Source organism: Nicotiana sylvestris, chromosome 1 (assembly GCF_000393655.2).
Source record: "Nicotiana sylvestris chromosome 1, ASM39365v2, whole genome shotgun sequence".
NCBI classification, from domain to species: domain Eukaryota; kingdom Viridiplantae; phylum Streptophyta; class Magnoliopsida; order Solanales; family Solanaceae; genus Nicotiana; species Nicotiana sylvestris.
Window position 1 is genome coordinate 149,882,923 of NC_091057.1, and position 17,798 is coordinate 149,900,720.

General features: G+C 38.6%; 2 protein-coding genes across 2 annotated transcripts; both read right to left on the bottom strand.

Annotated features, from left to right (window-relative positions):
* Nucleotides 1-2,167: 2,167 nt before the first annotated feature.
* LOC138876026 (uncharacterized) lies at nucleotides 2,168-3,460 on the bottom strand. The gene is made up of 2 exons (XM_070154915.1): nucleotides 2,945-3,460; nucleotides 2,168-2,842 (listed from the first exon to the last, which is right to left on the bottom strand). Exons 1-2 carry the CDS (start codon nucleotides 3,458-3,460, stop codon nucleotides 2,168-2,170), a joined length of 1,191 nt encoding a protein of 396 aa, XP_070011016.1.
* A 4,031-nt stretch (nucleotides 3,461-7,491) lies between these two features.
* Nucleotides 7,492-8,157, bottom strand: LOC138876033 (uncharacterized). Its single transcript, XM_070154919.1, has one exon. The coding sequence runs from the start codon at nucleotides 8,155-8,157 to the stop codon at nucleotides 7,492-7,494; it is 666 nt and encodes a 221-aa protein (XP_070011020.1).
* Nucleotides 8,158-17,798: the final 9,641 nt, after the last annotated feature.

Sequence of the window (17,798 nt, forward strand, 5' to 3'; positions counted from 1 at the left end):
GCATTAACAATTTTAGAAAAGATACTCTTAATCTCTCGGTTGGAAACTTCGACTTGGCCACTCGCTTGAGGATGATAGGGGGTGGTCACCTTGTGATTTACTCCATACTTGGCAAGCAACGAATCAAAGGCTCGATTGCAAAAGTGCGACCCTCTATCACTAATAATAGCACGTGGGGTGCCAAACCTTGTAAAGATACTCTTTTTCAGAAATGCCGCCACACTTCGGGCTTCATTGTTGGGCAAAGCCACGGCTTCGACCCATTTGAAACATAATCCACCGCCACTAAGATGTAGGTGTTCCCACAAGAGCTCACGAAAGGACCCATAAAGTCGATACCCCAAACATCAAATATGTCCACCTCTAGAATTGTATTAAGGGGCATCTCATCCTTTTTAGAAATCCCACCGACTCATTGGAATTCATCACATCTCTTGACAAAATCACCGTCATCTTTAAACAAGGATAGGCAATAGAATCCACAACTAAGCACATTCGAAGCCGTCCACGCCCCGCCATGATGGCCACCATAGGGAGAGGAGAGACAAGTCTCCAAAATACTCAATTGTTCTTCTTCCGGGGTACATCGTCGAATCACACCATCGGTGCAAATCTTAAAAAGATACGGCTCATCCCAATAGTAATCCAAGCTATCCCGCTTGAGCTTCTTCCTTTGGTTAGAAGATAGCTCATACGGGATTATACCGATAACAAGATAGTTGGCAACGCCGGCAAACCACGACATATCATGCATTGACACCGCGAGGAGTTGTTCATCCGGAAAGGCATCATTGATCTCAAGGCCGTCAAAAGGCCTCCCCTCCTCCTCCAAATGGGACAAGTGGTCCGCCACTTGATTCTCACTCCATTTTCGATCCACATTTTCCAAATCAAATTCCTGAAGAAGTAGCACCCATCTCATCAATCTCGCCTTGGAATTTTTCTTGGTCATCAAATACCTAAGGGCGGCATGATCGGTGTGGATACTCACTTTGGCCCCCATAAGGTACGGTCGGAACTTCTCCATGGCAAAAACAATAGCTAGCAATTCCTTCTCGGTGACTATGTAATTCCTTTGAGCTTCATTCATTGTCTTGCTTGAGTAGTACAACGGATGGAACATCTTGTTGATTCTTTGGCCCAAAACCGCCCCCACCGCAACATCACTAGCATCACACATGAGCTCGAAAGGCAAGCTCCAATTTGGTGCGGTAATGATGGGGGTAGTTGTCAACTTGTGTTTTAGAAGCTCGAAAGCCTCCATGCATTTCTCATCAAAGACAAACTTGGCATCTTTCTCTAACAACTTGCACAACGAGCTAACTACCTTAAAAAAATCTTTGATGAACCTTCGGTAGAAACCCGCGTGCCCAAGAAAACTCCTCACCCCTTTGACAGAAGTAGGGGGAGGAAGACTTGAAATCACCTCGATCTTTACCTTATCAACTTCAATACCTCTCTTCGAAATCTTGTGACCCAACACAATACCCTCTTCTACCATAAAATGGCATTTCTCCCAATTGAGAACTAGGTTCGTGTCTTCACATCGGGCTAACACTCGGTCCACATTTTGCAAGCATTCTCCAAAAGAATCCCCGACCACACTAAAATCATCCATGAAGACCTCCAATATATCTTCCACCATGTCGGTGAAAATTACCATCATACAACGTTGGAAGGTCGCCGTAGCATTACATAATCCGAATGGCATTCGAGAGAAAGCGAATGTGCCATAAGGACATGTAAAAGTAGTCTTCTCTTAGTCCTCCGGGGCAATGAGAATTTTATTGTACCCCGAGTAACCATCCAAAAAGCAATAGAAAACCTAGCCCGTAAGACGATCAAGCATTTGGTCAAGGAACGACAACGGGAAATGATCTTTTCTAGTCACCTTGTTAAGCTTCCGGTAGTCCATATACACTCTCCAACCCATCACAGTACGAGTAGGAATAAGCTCATTGTTGTCATTGGCTACCACCGTCATCCCACCCTTCTTCGGTACACATTGCACCGGAGAAGTCCATGAACTGTCAGAAATGGGATATACCACACCGGCGTCAAGCCACTTGATAACCTCTTTCTTTACCACTTCTTGCATTGCTTCATTGAGCCTCCTTTGATGTTCAAGTTAGGGCCTAGAATCCTCCTCCAAAATGATCTTATGCATTCAAAAGGTGGGGATTATACCCTGAATATCGGCCAATGTCCATCCAATTGCCCTCTTGCACTTTTGTAGAACCGCCAAGGTGGCGTCAACCTGCACGTTAGTTAAGCAAGACGAAAGAATAACAGGCAAAATAAAATTAGGGCCCAATAATTCATACTTGAGGTGAGGAGGAAGTGGCTTCAACTCCAACATCGGCGGCTCCTCAATAGATGGCTTGGTTGGTGGAGTTTTGCGATTCTCAAGATCCAAGGATAACTTCCTAGGCTCATAAGAATACGAACCCATACCATGCAATGCATTTACACACTCCACTCTCCCGACATCATCATTGACATCCATATTCAAAAGCACGGCCTCAAGTGGATCCTCAACATTAATCATAGTGCTTGTGTCATCCACTATCACCGCTGTGACAATGTCCACAAACGAGCACACTTCGGTGCTATTTGGTTGCCTCATATACTTGCACACATAGAACACCACCTTTTCATCACCAACACAGAACGTCAACTCTCCCGCATCAACATCAACCAAAGCCTTCCCCGTAGCTAGGAAAGGTCTCCCAATAATAATAGGAACTTCAAAGTCCACCTCACAATCCAATATGACGAAGTCGGCCGGCAAGATGAATTTATCAACACGAACAAGGACATCATCAATTATTCCCAAAGGCCGCTTCATTGACCGATCCGCCATTTGAAGCCTCATTGAAGTTGGACGAGGTTGTTCGATTCCCAAGGTCTTGAAGACCGAATATGGCATTAAGTTAATACTTGCCCCCAAGTCACAAAGGGCTTTTGCAAAGTTGGTACTTTCGATGGTACAAGGTATAGTGAATGCTCCGGGATCCTCAAGTTTTGGAGCCATAGAATGCACAATAGAACTCACTTGATGAGTCATCTTGATTGTCTCACACTCCATTGATCGTTTTTTCGTAACCAAATCCTTCATGAATTTTGCGTACCCTGACATTTGCTCGAGTGCTTCCACTAAAGGCACGTTGATAGTCAAACTCTTCATCATCTCAATGAATTTCTTGAATTGGTTGTCACCCTTTTGCTTGGCCAACCGTTGAGGATATGGCGGAGGAGGCCTAGGCAAGGGTGCCTTGGCTTTGGGCACCACCGGTTCGGGCATATCAATCACGTGTTCCCTAGACGGGTTCACGGCCTCTTGTGTCTCCTCCTCAAACTCATCAATTTCAATCCGCACATCATTACTCACATTTGGTTCAACAACATCCTCAACCACCAAAGGTATATCATCATCCCGCAACTCCTCTTCATCAACCATTACTTGATTCCCTCTTAAGGCATGCACGTCACCGCCTCTCCCGCTTCGCGTTGTCACCGCCATCACATGATTGTTGTGCCCACCCTTAGGGTTTACGACCGTATCACTTTGTAGAGCACCCTTTTGGCGAGTGTTGAGAGATTGAGAGATTTGGCCAAGTTGTACTTCCAAGTTATGGATAGAAGTGTTATGGGAAGCCAATTGAGCATCAGAGTCTTGGTTCTTTTTCATCATTTGCTCGAACATATTTTCAATTCGACCCATGTCATTACCCGAAGAACTAGACCCATGAGATTGAAACGGAGGCGGGTTGTTTGGTTGTTGATACATCTGAGGCCAAAAGGAAGCCTAGCCCCCGATTACCTTGACCACCATTGTTACTCCACCCACCTTGACCATTGTTGTTGTTCCAATTGTTGTTGTTGTTCCCGTTCCAATTCCCTTGATTACCCGAATTGTTGTTCCCCCAATTTCCTCCTTGGTTGTTGTTATTGTTCCAATTACCACCTTGTTGATTGCCCCAATTACCTTGGGGTCGCCATTGTTGGTTAGAAGAGTTGCCTCAGCTGCCTTGGTGATTATTGACATATTGAACCTCCTCGCTTTGATCATCATAACACTCATTCGAAAAACCATTCCCATCATCATAGTTGTCACAATTTCCTTGAGGTTGTTGCCCTATTTGCCTCCTTTTCAACATATTCACTCCTTCCATGGCATTGACTTGGCGCGGGTTTTGGACTTGTTGCAATTACGCTTTCGCCAATTGATTCATTGTTGTTGTGAGTTCCACAATGGCTTGGTCGTGGTCATGCAACTGCTTATGCAAATGTATGACATTAGGATCACCTTGAGGAACGTTTGCCCGACTTTGCCATGCCGAAGAAGTATCGGCCATTTCATCTAAGACATCACAAGCTTTATTGTACAGAAGCTTCATAAAATTTCCACCGGCCAATTGATTCACAATACATTGGTTCGTTGTATTAATGCCCCTATAGAACGTTTGTTGAATCATCACATCGTTCATGTCATTGTTTGGGCACTCTTTCACCATAGTTCTAAATCTCTCCCATATTTCGTGCAAGGGTCCCGTTGGCTCTTGTTTGAAAGCCAAAATTTCATCACGGAGCGCCGCCATGTGACTTAGAGAAAAGAACTTGGAAATGAATTTGTCCGCCAATTCATCCTACATTGTGATGGAATGATTGGGGAGCCTTTCTAACCAATCCAACGCTTTACCCCAAAGAGAGAACGGGAAAAGCCTCAATCTCAATGCATCCTCCGACACGTTTGTCTGCTTGCTACCCCGGCATGTATCTACGAACCCCTTCAAGTGCTTGTAGGCATTTTGATCGGAGGCGCCCGTAAAATACCCTCTTTGCTCGAGCAAGGTCAACATAACATTTGTGATTTGAAAGTTCCTTGCCCGGATTCGGGGAGGAACAATGGCACTCGCGTACCCTTGATTTGGAAGAACTCATGGGGCCACTTTTGGTGGAGGCGGAGGAGGGTCTGGAGTGTTCTCATTAGCATTTGCATTGGCATTTCTACCTCTCCTTTGAGCTTGAGGCAATATATCTTCTTGTTCAAGATCCTCAACCTCCTCCCCCGCGACCACGTTACCAAGAGGGTCATTTCCATTTAAAGCCATGTGTACCTGAGTGATTGACACAAATAAAATTAGTAAAAATAAGGAAAGAGAAGCAAACACAAAACTAACTAAACAGATAGTCAACACCGTAAGCTCCCCAGCAACGGCGCCAAAAAGTGATCGATGCTGACTCAACGCTACACGAATGTAGGAAGATCGGGTCGCAATAGCTTTTATCCGAATAGTGGTTCGGGATCGAATTTCCATAGGGAGCTAGTAGTGGAGTTGGAATGTCTGTCTAGCCTAGAATTGCGTTTGTACTTCTAATTGCACTCCTAACATTTTTGGATTTTCTTTGTATTAATAACTACTATTATGAACTAAATATTAAGACTAAATTATGCTAAGGGAATATGTCTAGGTTGTAATTAATAGAGAGAAAGGCACTAGGGTCATGGAATCACCTAGGTGGTTAATTGACGGGTAGAAACTACTAAGGATAGATTGACGTATTTGGGGCTTATGCTATAACCATTGCACAATTGTACCCACTCTCACATCTCTTGGTAGAGAGAGTGATTTTGCCCAATTGACTCTCTCGAGACCAATTAGGTAGGCCAATTAGACCAAGCAACTAGGGTTCAAGTAGGGTGATTACTCTCTCGAGGTTTAACCCGTTAATTGGGACTACCATTTCTCATGGGTCGATCCCAATTCCTTGTTGGGTCAATTTTGGGGTCATAGACTCTCTTTCTCAAGAAGAGTCAAAACCCACTAAGTTAGAATCAATATTTGCAACCATTAATCCTTAATTAAAGCATAAAATTAACCCAAATAACAAACACCCAATATCAATCTATCATTAGATGGCAACACCCATCAATTACCCACACTAGGGTTGAGCCACAACCCTAGCTAATGGGTTTAGCTAGACATAATTGAAGAAAAAACAGAAGAAATAGGAGAAGAAATAAACATATTAATTAATTACTAAGATAAAACTACAAGAATCTATGGAGAAATTAATGCTAAAATGCCAAAATAGGCTAAATCTTCGGTTCTCACGAGCGCAACTCTACTGATAATACAAAACTTAACCTAAAAATGGTAAAATATTCTATTTATAGTGGGCTGGAAAAACTTGACAAAATTACCCCTGCGGGGTCAGTGCAGGCCGCACAAATATGACCGCGGTCGCACTGGCTCTTTGACTCCAATTTCTATCTCTCTGAACTTGTCTGGCGCGGGCCACGTAAAAGTGTAGCGCGGCCACGAGAAGCTCTGACGCGGACCGCGTGGAGATGACCGCGGCCGCGTGGTTTGCATTTGACAAATTCTCCAACTCTCTGAACCTTATGATGTGGACCGCGTGGGTGAGTAGCGCGGCCGCGTCAGCTGAACGCGGGCCGCATGGATCCAACTGCAGCCGCGTGGTGAAAGTTCTGATTATGCATCTCTGTGAATCTCCTAGTGCGGCCACGTGCACTTTGATTATGCATCTCTGTGAATCTCCTAGTGCGGCCACGTGCACTTTTGGCCTTTGATACTTGAGCAGGTTTCACTCCGTTTTGAGCCGATCTTTGACATTTCGTCACTTTGTTGCTCAAACCTACAATCAAGCACAACCTGTGAGCATTTTGGGACTATTTTGTAGAAAATTATACTCAAAGCATAGGCAAGTAGGGGCATAAAACACGTTAAAATCCTATTTATCAAGCTTCAAGCAATCTTTGTTTGATCAACTGGACCTCGTCCATAGCTTCTTGTACTAGGTCGGGTCCCAATAAGTTAGTCTCACTAGCTTCAAACCATCCGATAGGAGAACGACATCTTCTACCATACAATGCTTCATACGGTACCATTTGAATATTGGACTGGAAGCTATTGTTGTAAGCAAATTTAGCTAACGGTAGATAAGTGTCCCAACTACCTCCAAACTCAAGAATGCAAGCTCTCAACATATCCTCCAAGATCTGAATAGTACGTTCAGACTGTCCATCTGTCTGTGGATGAAATGCAGTACTAAGATCTACTCGTGTACCCAATGCTTCTTGAAAAGATTTCCAAAAGCGTGAAGTGAACTGTGATCCTCTATCAGAGATGATGGATATTGGAACTCTGTGAAGTCGGACAATTTCATTCATAAATATCTATGCATACCTGACTCCACCATATGTAGTCTTCACCGGTAAAAAGTGTGCTGATTTCGTCAGTCGATCTACAATCACCCATACCGAGTCATAACCTCTAAGGGTTTGTGGTAGCCCGGTGACAAAATCCATAGTAATTCTTTCCCATATCCACTCTGGAATCTCAATTTATTGTAGTAGTCCTGCGGGTCGTTGATGCTCAGCCTTGAGCTGCTAACAAGTCAAACAACTAGAAACAAAGTTAGCAACATCTTTCTTTATACCTTTCCGCCAAAAATTGCTTCAGGTCATGGTACATTTTTGTGGATCCAGGATGTATAGTATTTAGTGTTGTGAGCTTCTTTAAGAATAGCGTGTCTCAACCCATCTACGTCTGCTACATATAGCATGTCACCCATTCGAAGAACACCATCACTTTCAACAATCATATCCTTGCTTTTACCAGCTAAGGCCTCATCTCTGTATTTGCATAATCGTTCATCCTCATATTGGGTGGCCTTAATGCGCTCAACTAATGAAGACTTAGCCTGAGCAGAAGCCAACAATGCTTCTGAATTTCCGACATTAAATCTGATACCTGTATCTTCTAGTCTCTGAATATCTTTGGCCAAAAGTCCCTTTGCAGGAGCTATATGTGCCAAACTCCCCGTAGATTTTCTACTCAATGTATCAGCTACCACATTGGCTTTTCCAGGATGATACAAAATAGAACAATCATAGTCCTTGAGTAGTTCCATCCAACGACGCTGCCAAAGATTTAGATCTCTCTGCTGAAAGATATACTTCATACTTTTGTGGTCAGTATAAATCTCACAAGTTTCGCCGTATAGATAATGTTTCCAAATTTTTAGAGCAAATATCACTGCAGCCATCTCCAAATCATGTGTAGGATATTTTTGCTCGTGCTTTTTCAATTGTCTCGAAGCATAAGCAATAACACGACCATCTTGCATGAGAACACATCCTAATCCCACCCTCGAGGCGTCACAAAATATTGTAAATCCTCCAGAACCTGATGGCAAGGCTAATATTGGTGCAGTTGTCAAACATGTTTTGAGTTTTTGAAAGCTCTGCTCACATTCCTCCGTCCACTGAAACTCTGCATTTTTCTATGTTAGCTTGGTCAACGGCACTACTATTCTGGAGAAATCCTGCACAAAATGCTTTTAATATCCTGCTAAACCTAAAAAGCTGCGAATCTCTGTAAGAGAAGTAGGTCTGGGCCATTTCTGCACAACTTCAGTCTTCTTTGGAACTACCATAATTCCATCTTTGGAAACAACATGCCCAAGAAATGATACCGAGTCTAGCCAAAATTCGCACTTCGAGAACTTAACATAAAGCCGATGTTCTCGCAAAGTCTACAACACAGTCCTGATATGATCCTCGTGTTCTCCTTGGCTACGAGAATATATCAGGATATCATCAATAAATACTATTACAAATCTATCCAGAAACGGCTTGAACACCCTATTCATTAAATCCATGAATGCCGCTGGAGCATGAGTCAGTCCGAAAGGCATCACTAGAAACTCATAGTGCCCGTATCGAGTTTTGAAAGCAGTCTTAGAAATATCTTCATCTTTGATTCTAAGTTGATGATAACCAGAACGGAGGTCAATCTTTGAAAAGTGGGCAGCTCCTTGTAACTGATCAAACATGTCATTTATACGAGGCAAGGGATATTTATTATGTATTGTTATCTTTTTCAACTGCCTGTAGTCAATGCACATTCTCAGGGATCCATCTTTCTTCTTTACGAATAATACTGGTGCACCCCATGGTGAAACACTAGGTCTAATAAAACCCTTATCTAACAAATCTTGTAGTTATTGCTTTAGCTCCCTCAACTCTGCTGGTGCCATTCGATATGGGGGTATCGATATGGGCTGCGTTTCAGGTAGCAAATCAATACCAAAGTCTATTTCTCATACTGGAGGCAATCCTGGTAAATCTTCAGGAAATACATCAGAAAATTCTTTCACTACTGGTACATTTTCTATACTAACTGCTTCCTTTCTTGTGTCATTTACAATAGCTAAGAGACCCAAGCAACCTTTCTTCAGAATTCGTTGAGCTTTCATAAAAGATATAATTTTGCAAGTCTCCGGAACCTGACTCCCTCTTAGAATAAAACTGGGTTCATTTGGCATCTCAAACCTTACTATCTTTGCATGACAATCGACTATAGCATAGCAAGAAGATAACCAATCCATTCCCATAAGCATGTCAAAGTCAATCATATCAAGTACAATAAGTCCAGCTAGAGTATCTCTACCCTCAACCCGAATCTGACAAGCACAATACACGTATTCAGCTAATAGAGACTCTCCAACAGGAGTAGCAACTAGAAAAGGATCATTCAATAGCTCGGGCTATCTACTAAATCTCAAAGCAAAGTATGAGGACACATAAGAGTGAGTAGATCTCGGATCAATCAACGCAAGTGTATCAAATGAACGGACAGAAAGAATACATGTAACCACTGCATTCGATGCCTGAGCATCCTGTGTAGTAAATGCAAAAACTCTCGCCTGACCTCTACCAGCATTCCCTTGTCCTTGATTCACGATAGCACGGTCTGCAACACCTCGATCTTTATTTCCTGTATCTGTAGCACCTGAAGTATTACGAGTAGTTTGAGTCGGTGAAGCTGACTAAATAGAAGCCTGATTGAAATTTCTCGGAGGCTGAGGGCAATCCCTCAAGTGATGTCCCAACTGGCCACACTGAAAGCACTCTCCAGTTAAAACACGACATTGGCCCAAATGTGATCTACCACAAGTCTAGCAGACTGGAGTAGTGGCATATATCTGCCCAGAATTACGATGTCCAGAAGATGATGGTCCCTTATTACCTTGTCTGTAATGTGGTCTGTATGTGGACTGTAAAGACATGTGTGTCCTTGTCTGAGAACCTTGTTGTTGTTGTCCCTGATTTCCTGCTCTTCTATTTTCACTAAAACCGCCATTGAAAGCCCCTCATGTCTTGGCCTTCTTACGTAATTCACTAGTTGCACGCTCTTCACATCCCTTGTTTTCAATCTTTCTAGCAATGTCGACTGCATCAGAGTAGGATAGAGTCTTCATCTGTGGGGCTACTGTAGTGTATAAACGACCAACCAATCCATCAACAAACCTCTGAATTCTATCTTCTTCGGTAGGCACTAAGTGAGGAGCATATATAGCCAGCTTACAGAACTTAGTATTATATGTTGACACATCCATATCTGGAGTCTGAACCAATCTCTCAAAGTCCCTAGCATATTGTTGCATCAGACTGTCTGGAAGAAAATGATTCTTGAACAACTGAGTGAACTCGTCCCATATCAGTGGTGGTGCTCCTGCTGACCTTCCTAACAATACCGTTTCATACCATGTGTTGGCCATATCCTCTAGTTTGTATGTTGCGAGCTCCACGGCTCTCTCACTAGAACATCCAAGAGTATGTAATGCCTTAACTGTCCCATCCAAGAAACCTTGAGGATCTGCTAAATTATCGGAACCTGTGAATTTTGGTGATTTCAATTTCAGGAACTCGTGTAGGGATACTTCTTTATTCCCGAAAGGCCGAGTTTGTGTAGGTTCTTGTGTCTGTAAAGTAGCCTGAGGAGCTGAACTTCCGCCCTGAGTAGACACTAATGCCTCTAACACATTCAATAACCTTGCCACTGAATCTGCAGGTAAGGCAACAATAGGTACAACGGTTGGCACTAGTGGTGGAGCGTTCTGAACTCCTTGCACTTGATCTGTCATAACAGCTTGGGTTTGACTCATGTTCCGAACTTGGGGTTGAGGAGCGTCTGTCTTCTAGTTTGATGAACCCCAACTTGACCGCCACTCCGGGTAGCACCACGTCCAGCAGATGAGGTTGTGCATGTCCTAGCCATCTGCGAAAGAAATATCCCAAAGTCAATCTCAAGTTATCTCAACGCATGATCAAAGAATGAAATAAAGAAAAACATTCCTAGATGTTCAGTAGCCTCAAGATCATAAGTATGGGCGCCTACATACCCATGAACAAGACTCTACTAAACATTGTTCCATGTCTCGGGACTTAAAGCATAAGCTCTGATACCAACTTTGTCACGATCCAATTCAGGATCGTGACCGGCGCTTAGAAGCAAGTGCTCCCAAGTAAGCCTTATCGGTATTTTACAGAAAATCGGACAGAGTTTCCCTTATTTTTGACTATCCCAAAAAAATTTCCTGTCTCAAATCAGCAACCAAACATCCTAATAGCAATTCAAACAATCGACAACTTATCAATTAACCAAAATAGTCTTTACAATTACTAATCAACCCACTAACAACCAGAAATACTAATTTATCTCCGACTTTGATAATAAAGAACGATACTCGACATAAGACTAATAGCAAAATAATATTTATGACACTAAAAGAATGACTATGAAGCGACTCTAAGAGTTCAAAGAAAAGACCATAACAATTGATAAAAATCTCCGCCCACGTGAACAAGTGCGAGGCTCACCAAGAATTCTCAACCTGTGCGCTCTAATTAGCGAAATCCTCGCTTGCGTCAACTGTTTTCTCTGTAAAAAAAAATTAGCGGGGAATGAGTCGCTAGCTCAGTGAGTAATAACACTTAGCCACAACCATTTTTATTTGGGGACAAGTCAAGAAACATGCTAGTATCTCAAATAGGAAATGATATAAAAATTCCCTTTCAGAAACATTAAAAAAAATTCAGTCTCATCACGTTTTTCTTGTAATATAATATAATTAACAATTCAGTAATAAGCTCGGTAACCATTGCATAATATCAGTATTCACATTTTGGGAAGTTTCAATGAACGGATCATGTAATCGGTATGACTGTGGACTTCTTCGCAAGAAGTCAAATATAACGGTAGTCACTACTCGAGGAAAATCGGTAACGGTATGCTAGTTCTACCTTCCCACTAGCGAGGGCAACGAAAATATTTAAAACCACGGTATTCATCTCAGATAACTATTTCGGTATCATATCGAGTAAAAGACTTGTCCCACATGCAACTCAAAATAATCGGTAATATATTTATATTAAAAATCATGTGTAAATCATGCAAGTTATGAAAACACAAATTGCGGTAAGATTACTACTCACAATACTCGTGCCGAAATACCAACTGCTTCATCTCAAGCAACTCGTACAAATTCCTCCAATCAATCTATAATTACATAATATCGATCTCATGTTAATTTTCTTATTTAGGCTCATTCATAGCTATTTTAGAATACCCAACCCTCGAGGTTTCATGTTTGACTCTTAATTTGCCAAGAATAAATTCTTATTGGTATTTAATTTCTTATACCTTGTGAAACCCTTCAAATATATGAATTGAGATAAAAAGAATTACCAGAAGAAAAGAACCCAGATGAGAAATTCGAGTATTACCCGTAAAGACCAATGCGTATTTAAGATTTCTCAAAATTTGGTTCCAGCCTTTTTCTTCTTCTCCTCCTCCTCCTTTTGAAACCCCTTTTCTGCGTTTTTCTGAAGCAGACCTTATTCGTTTTCTGAAGCAGACCTTATTTCCCCCTTTCTCTCTTTCGTTTGCTCTTTATTTGCTTTTGGTTACATATGGGCTTGGCCCTTTGTTGTAAACCCCTATTTCTTTCCTTTTTTTTGGATTTGTTTTGTTTTGCCTTTTTTTATAGTTATTTTCTTCTTCTTCTTCTTCTTCTTCTTCTTCTTCTTCTTCTTCTTCTTCTTCTTATTATTATTATTATTATTATTATTATTATTATTATTATTATTATTAATACACCCTTATTTAAAGATATAGGGTATTACATTATTGTTATTATTATTATTTAATTATTTTAATTTTTTACTTTGTTTATACCTAATTATGTTTATGTAATATCTTTATAATATTAATTTTACATCTTAACTTTGGCGTATAATTTTAATAAATTAATTTTCGTGCATTTATTATTTTTATGTAAAATTGTAAGTTAATTTTATTGTAATTTATAATTGTACAAAAAATATATAATTATATCAAAAAGTAAATGGTGCAAATATAAACATTAGATGATGCTAAAATTGAAAGATGCGAATATAAAATATTAGATGTTGCTAAAATTCAAAAGTGAAAATTAAGAATACATTAAAATTGGAAATACATTAAAATTAAAATATATAAAAATTAAAACTACGGTAAATAGCACAATAACTTAGTAGGGACCTATGTCATTTCCATATGCACCAAAATCATTATAAACAACAACAACAACAACAACAACAACCTAGTATAATCTCACTTAGTGGGGGTCTGGGATAGAGAGGTTGTTTCCAAATAGACCTCCGGCATCCTTCCTTCCAAGAACTTCCCACCTTGCTCTTGGGGATACTCGAACTTACAACATCTATGTTGGAAGTGGAGGTTGCTTACCATCAGAGCAACCCCTCTTGTCTTTACCAAAATCATTATAGTATTTAGTAAATGGGACCGAGGATTGTTATGCTTGTGACTGTGAAAATTGTTGACTTCTTTTATACATTATTCGATATCGTTCTTGTCCTAAAAATTTACGACGAGCCGGATCGACAATAGAATCTACACCAATCATTAAAAGTTTATTTTCTTTTTTATATAAGAAAGGAATATAAATTATATGTGATGGAATATTCTATTTTGGAGTAAAAATAATTTTATATTAAATGGTTATATAAAAAAGGAATACAAATTATATGTGATGAATATGTAAAAAAGAAAAAAGAATAAATTTCTTTAATAAAAATAAGAAAATAAAATTAAAATAAAAGATAACAATATAATATTGAAAAGAGAGAAGAATATAAAATGAAATATTCTTTTTTGGAGTAAAAAATGCAATAATGGTTACAGTAACTTTACTCCATTTTGGAGGAGAAAATGGAGGTAAGGGTTGGAGATGGCCTAATATAAGGCAAAAGTATTTTACAAATTGATTAGTCAAACACAAACTGCTATTCTTAAACAATATTTTTTCCGATAAGCATTTCTAAAAAGAACATATTTTAAAATAAATAGATTTTAAAAGCTTGACCGAAACATTTGTATTTTTATTTTAGCTAATTAAAGCATATATAATCAAGACATGATTTTTAGTTTGAGATAATACATAAGATGCTCCCTGAACTTGTCCCCAAAACTCAGTTTCCCATTCAACCTTTACGGTTGTTCTTTTTCCATCATATACTTGTCCGAAATGGATTTAATACCACACTAAAAGCTGATGTGACAAAAAATTAAAAAAATTAAAGTGGAAGCGCCTAGTATCAAAATTTAAAGTAAAAAAATGACTTTTTTGACAAAGAACCCCACTCCCCTTTTCTCTTCATCTTCACTCCCCCCCCCCACCCACCCACCCAAACCCCTCTTTCTTCTCCATCTCAACGCCATTTCTTTCTTCTGCATTTTTACTCTACTCCTTTTTAAGAGCAGATTTTCTTGCTCTATTTCCTTTCCTTTTCTTTCTCCAACTTTTCCTCTCCTCTCCTTTTATCTTCCATCACCAAAACCTCCTTTGCCGCCTATTCCCCTTCCTATTTTCGGCAGAAAAATAAGATGAAATTAATCAAGAGATTGTAAAAATCATCAGTTGTATTCTCACTTTTAACTATTGAAAACCCATAAAAATGCATTAACATTGAAAATTCAATTAAACTATGAAATCCCACCAGATGTTGGCCGAAAAAGTTCTTCCGGTGCCGCCGAGCTTTCATTTTCTCCTATCAACCTCCAACTAGAGTCATATCTCACTTCTCAACCCTTTTTCTATTAGTATTACAATGCCAAAAATCTCAATTAACTTGAAAACTAATTTATCTAAATCTAAATTTTGTAGTTGGGGTGAAGGATTGCTCGGTAGGAAAGGAGTTTGAGAAAAGAGATTTTTATAACAAATATAAGGAAGGAGATACAAATTTTAAAAAGTGAAATAAGAATAAGGAGTAAAAACTAAAAAATAAAGTCAAAAAAGAAAAGGTAAAATCAACTTGAATATGTTGGGATAATCCGTGGCCAAGACATAAGGAGAGTGTGCAACACCTTCCACCATGAGACTGGTTGTATATGTCTCAGAAAGGTATTAAATTCATTTCGGACAAGTATAGGGTAGAAAAAGAATACTCCTAAAGGTTAAATGGGAAACTGACTTTTGGGGACAAGTTGAGGGTGCATCTTATGTATTACCCCATTTAGTTTTTTACCATATAGATGGAAGGAATTTAAGCCAGACTAATTGTGGATAAGCCTCCTGGGATTAAGTTGTTTCCCAATTGTATAACACAGAATCATGATCGAGTCATAGGAAAAGCTCTAAGGAAAGGATTCTCATAGAAATTGAGGTATGCTATAAAAATCTAAGACATTTGTAGACATCAAAATTTTAACGGATCAAGATAAATCCAAAATTTAAGATACTACAAGATGATTCTTGAAATTCTAGGAGTCTACTCTACAAAAATCCTAACTTGAAGACTACTCAACCCTTGCCCTAGGTCACTTCTATAAAAAGGGCTACATATTCCCTTAAAAAAATATCTCAAAAATGGAGATCATCTCGAAAATCCCATAAACTCACGGGATATTCACAAAGAGATCAAGAAGTGGCCGGATAATTCTTGATAATCAAATACTTCAAGAAGATCCACAACATACTTCATGGATATCAAATAAATTCATGAAAGCCCGCAACATCCTACGTTCGAGAAACACGCTGTACTAGCCCTCGAATCACGGAGATAATCAGGAGAGAAGAATCAAGGGAACAAATAAAATTGTACCCGTATCAATAAATCTATGTCTCTTCATATTTATATTGTGGTTGCAATTTATTTTTGTATTCACAAATAATTTGTTGCAAACAACATCTTAAAACACTATCCACATGTGTTAGCTAATATTAAAAGAAATACCCGATACCGTTATATTGATATCCAAAAGATCTATGCTCTACATGAATTCATAAACATCTTAGAATTACAAGATTTGCATTTCATTTTTAAAAAAGTAGATATGAAGTACTCTTATTTTAAGTCAACCTAAGAACGAAAGTATGACAAGTACTTTGACATGAAAAATACTCGTTTTTCAGTAAAACGTCATAACGGTTTGAGGTTGGAGAGGACCTGAGGCCGTACAAAGAGAAGTTTTCAGAGTCCGGAACCCAATTGTGGTTTTTTTAAGGGGGAAAAAAAGATGACATTGTTATATATAGTGTCACAATACTTGACGCTATATATTAACGTTAATTGTGTCGTTAATGTATAGCGTCAAATATTTTGACACTATACTGAAAAAGCTGACACGCCAAGGCATAGCGCCAAAATACCTGGCGCTATACCCCTTTTTAGCCAAAGTTTCCAAAGCACAAAACAAGACTCTGTCTCTCGGTAAAAAGAGTGCGTGTACTTTACAGAAACACCACATTGACTCATATCCAATTTAATTATTCTTTGAAATCACTACATTTTTCTTGTTATATTTAATTTCTTAAGATAACGAGAAAATAAAAATAAAGTAAGACTATTATAATTTAAATTCATATTTTTAATAACTTAATTATACAAATTATATATATATATATATATATATATATATATATATATATATATATATATATATATATATATATATATATATATGGGTTCCGGGCTCGATATTTTGAGGCCCAGTGGCACCAAACTATCATTAATAATTATGTATTTTTTTATAATTTAAATTCATATTTTTTAATAACTTAATTGTACAAATTACTAATTATGTGTGTTGATACAATTATTAACTTAATTGTACAAAGTTTGCATTTTCAACTACCAGTATAAGATACTTAAACAAAAGGAATTCTAAGCTAAAATACTACACATTACTATGCTACAAAGACTCTAAATTTTACTACGCTAAAAGGGTATACGTTTTTTACTACGGTAAAAAGGTTTAGATTTTACTACGCTAAAACACTAATATTAAATCCGGATAAATTTAACATGCTAGTTTCGAAAAAAAACACAAACCGAAATAGAACACATACAAATCAAATAATATGCATTATTATAAAAGTTTCAATTTAAAATATTTGATTTGTAAAATTATTAATTTAAATTATAAAAAAAACACATAATTATTAATGATAGTTTGGTGCCACTGGACCTCAAAATATCGAGCCCGGAACCTATATATATATATATATAATTTGTATAATTAAGTTATTAAAAATATGAATTTAAATTATAATAGTCTTACTTTATTTTTATTTTCTCGTTATCTTAAGAAATTAAATATAACAAGAAAAATGTAGTGATTCCAAAGAATAATTAAATTGGATATGAGTCAATGTGGTGTTTCTGTAAAGTACACGCACTCTTTTTACCGAGAGACAGAGTCTTGTTTTGTGCTTTGGAAACTTGGGCTACACAAAAAGGGGTATAACGCCAGGTATTTTGGCGCTATACCTGAGCATGTTAGCTTTTTTAGTATAGTGCAAAAATACTTGGCGCTATACATTAACGGCACAATTAATGTTAATGTACAGCGCCAAGTATTGTGGCACTATATATAAAAATGTCATTTTTTTTTCACTTATTAATAAATTTTGAGTCC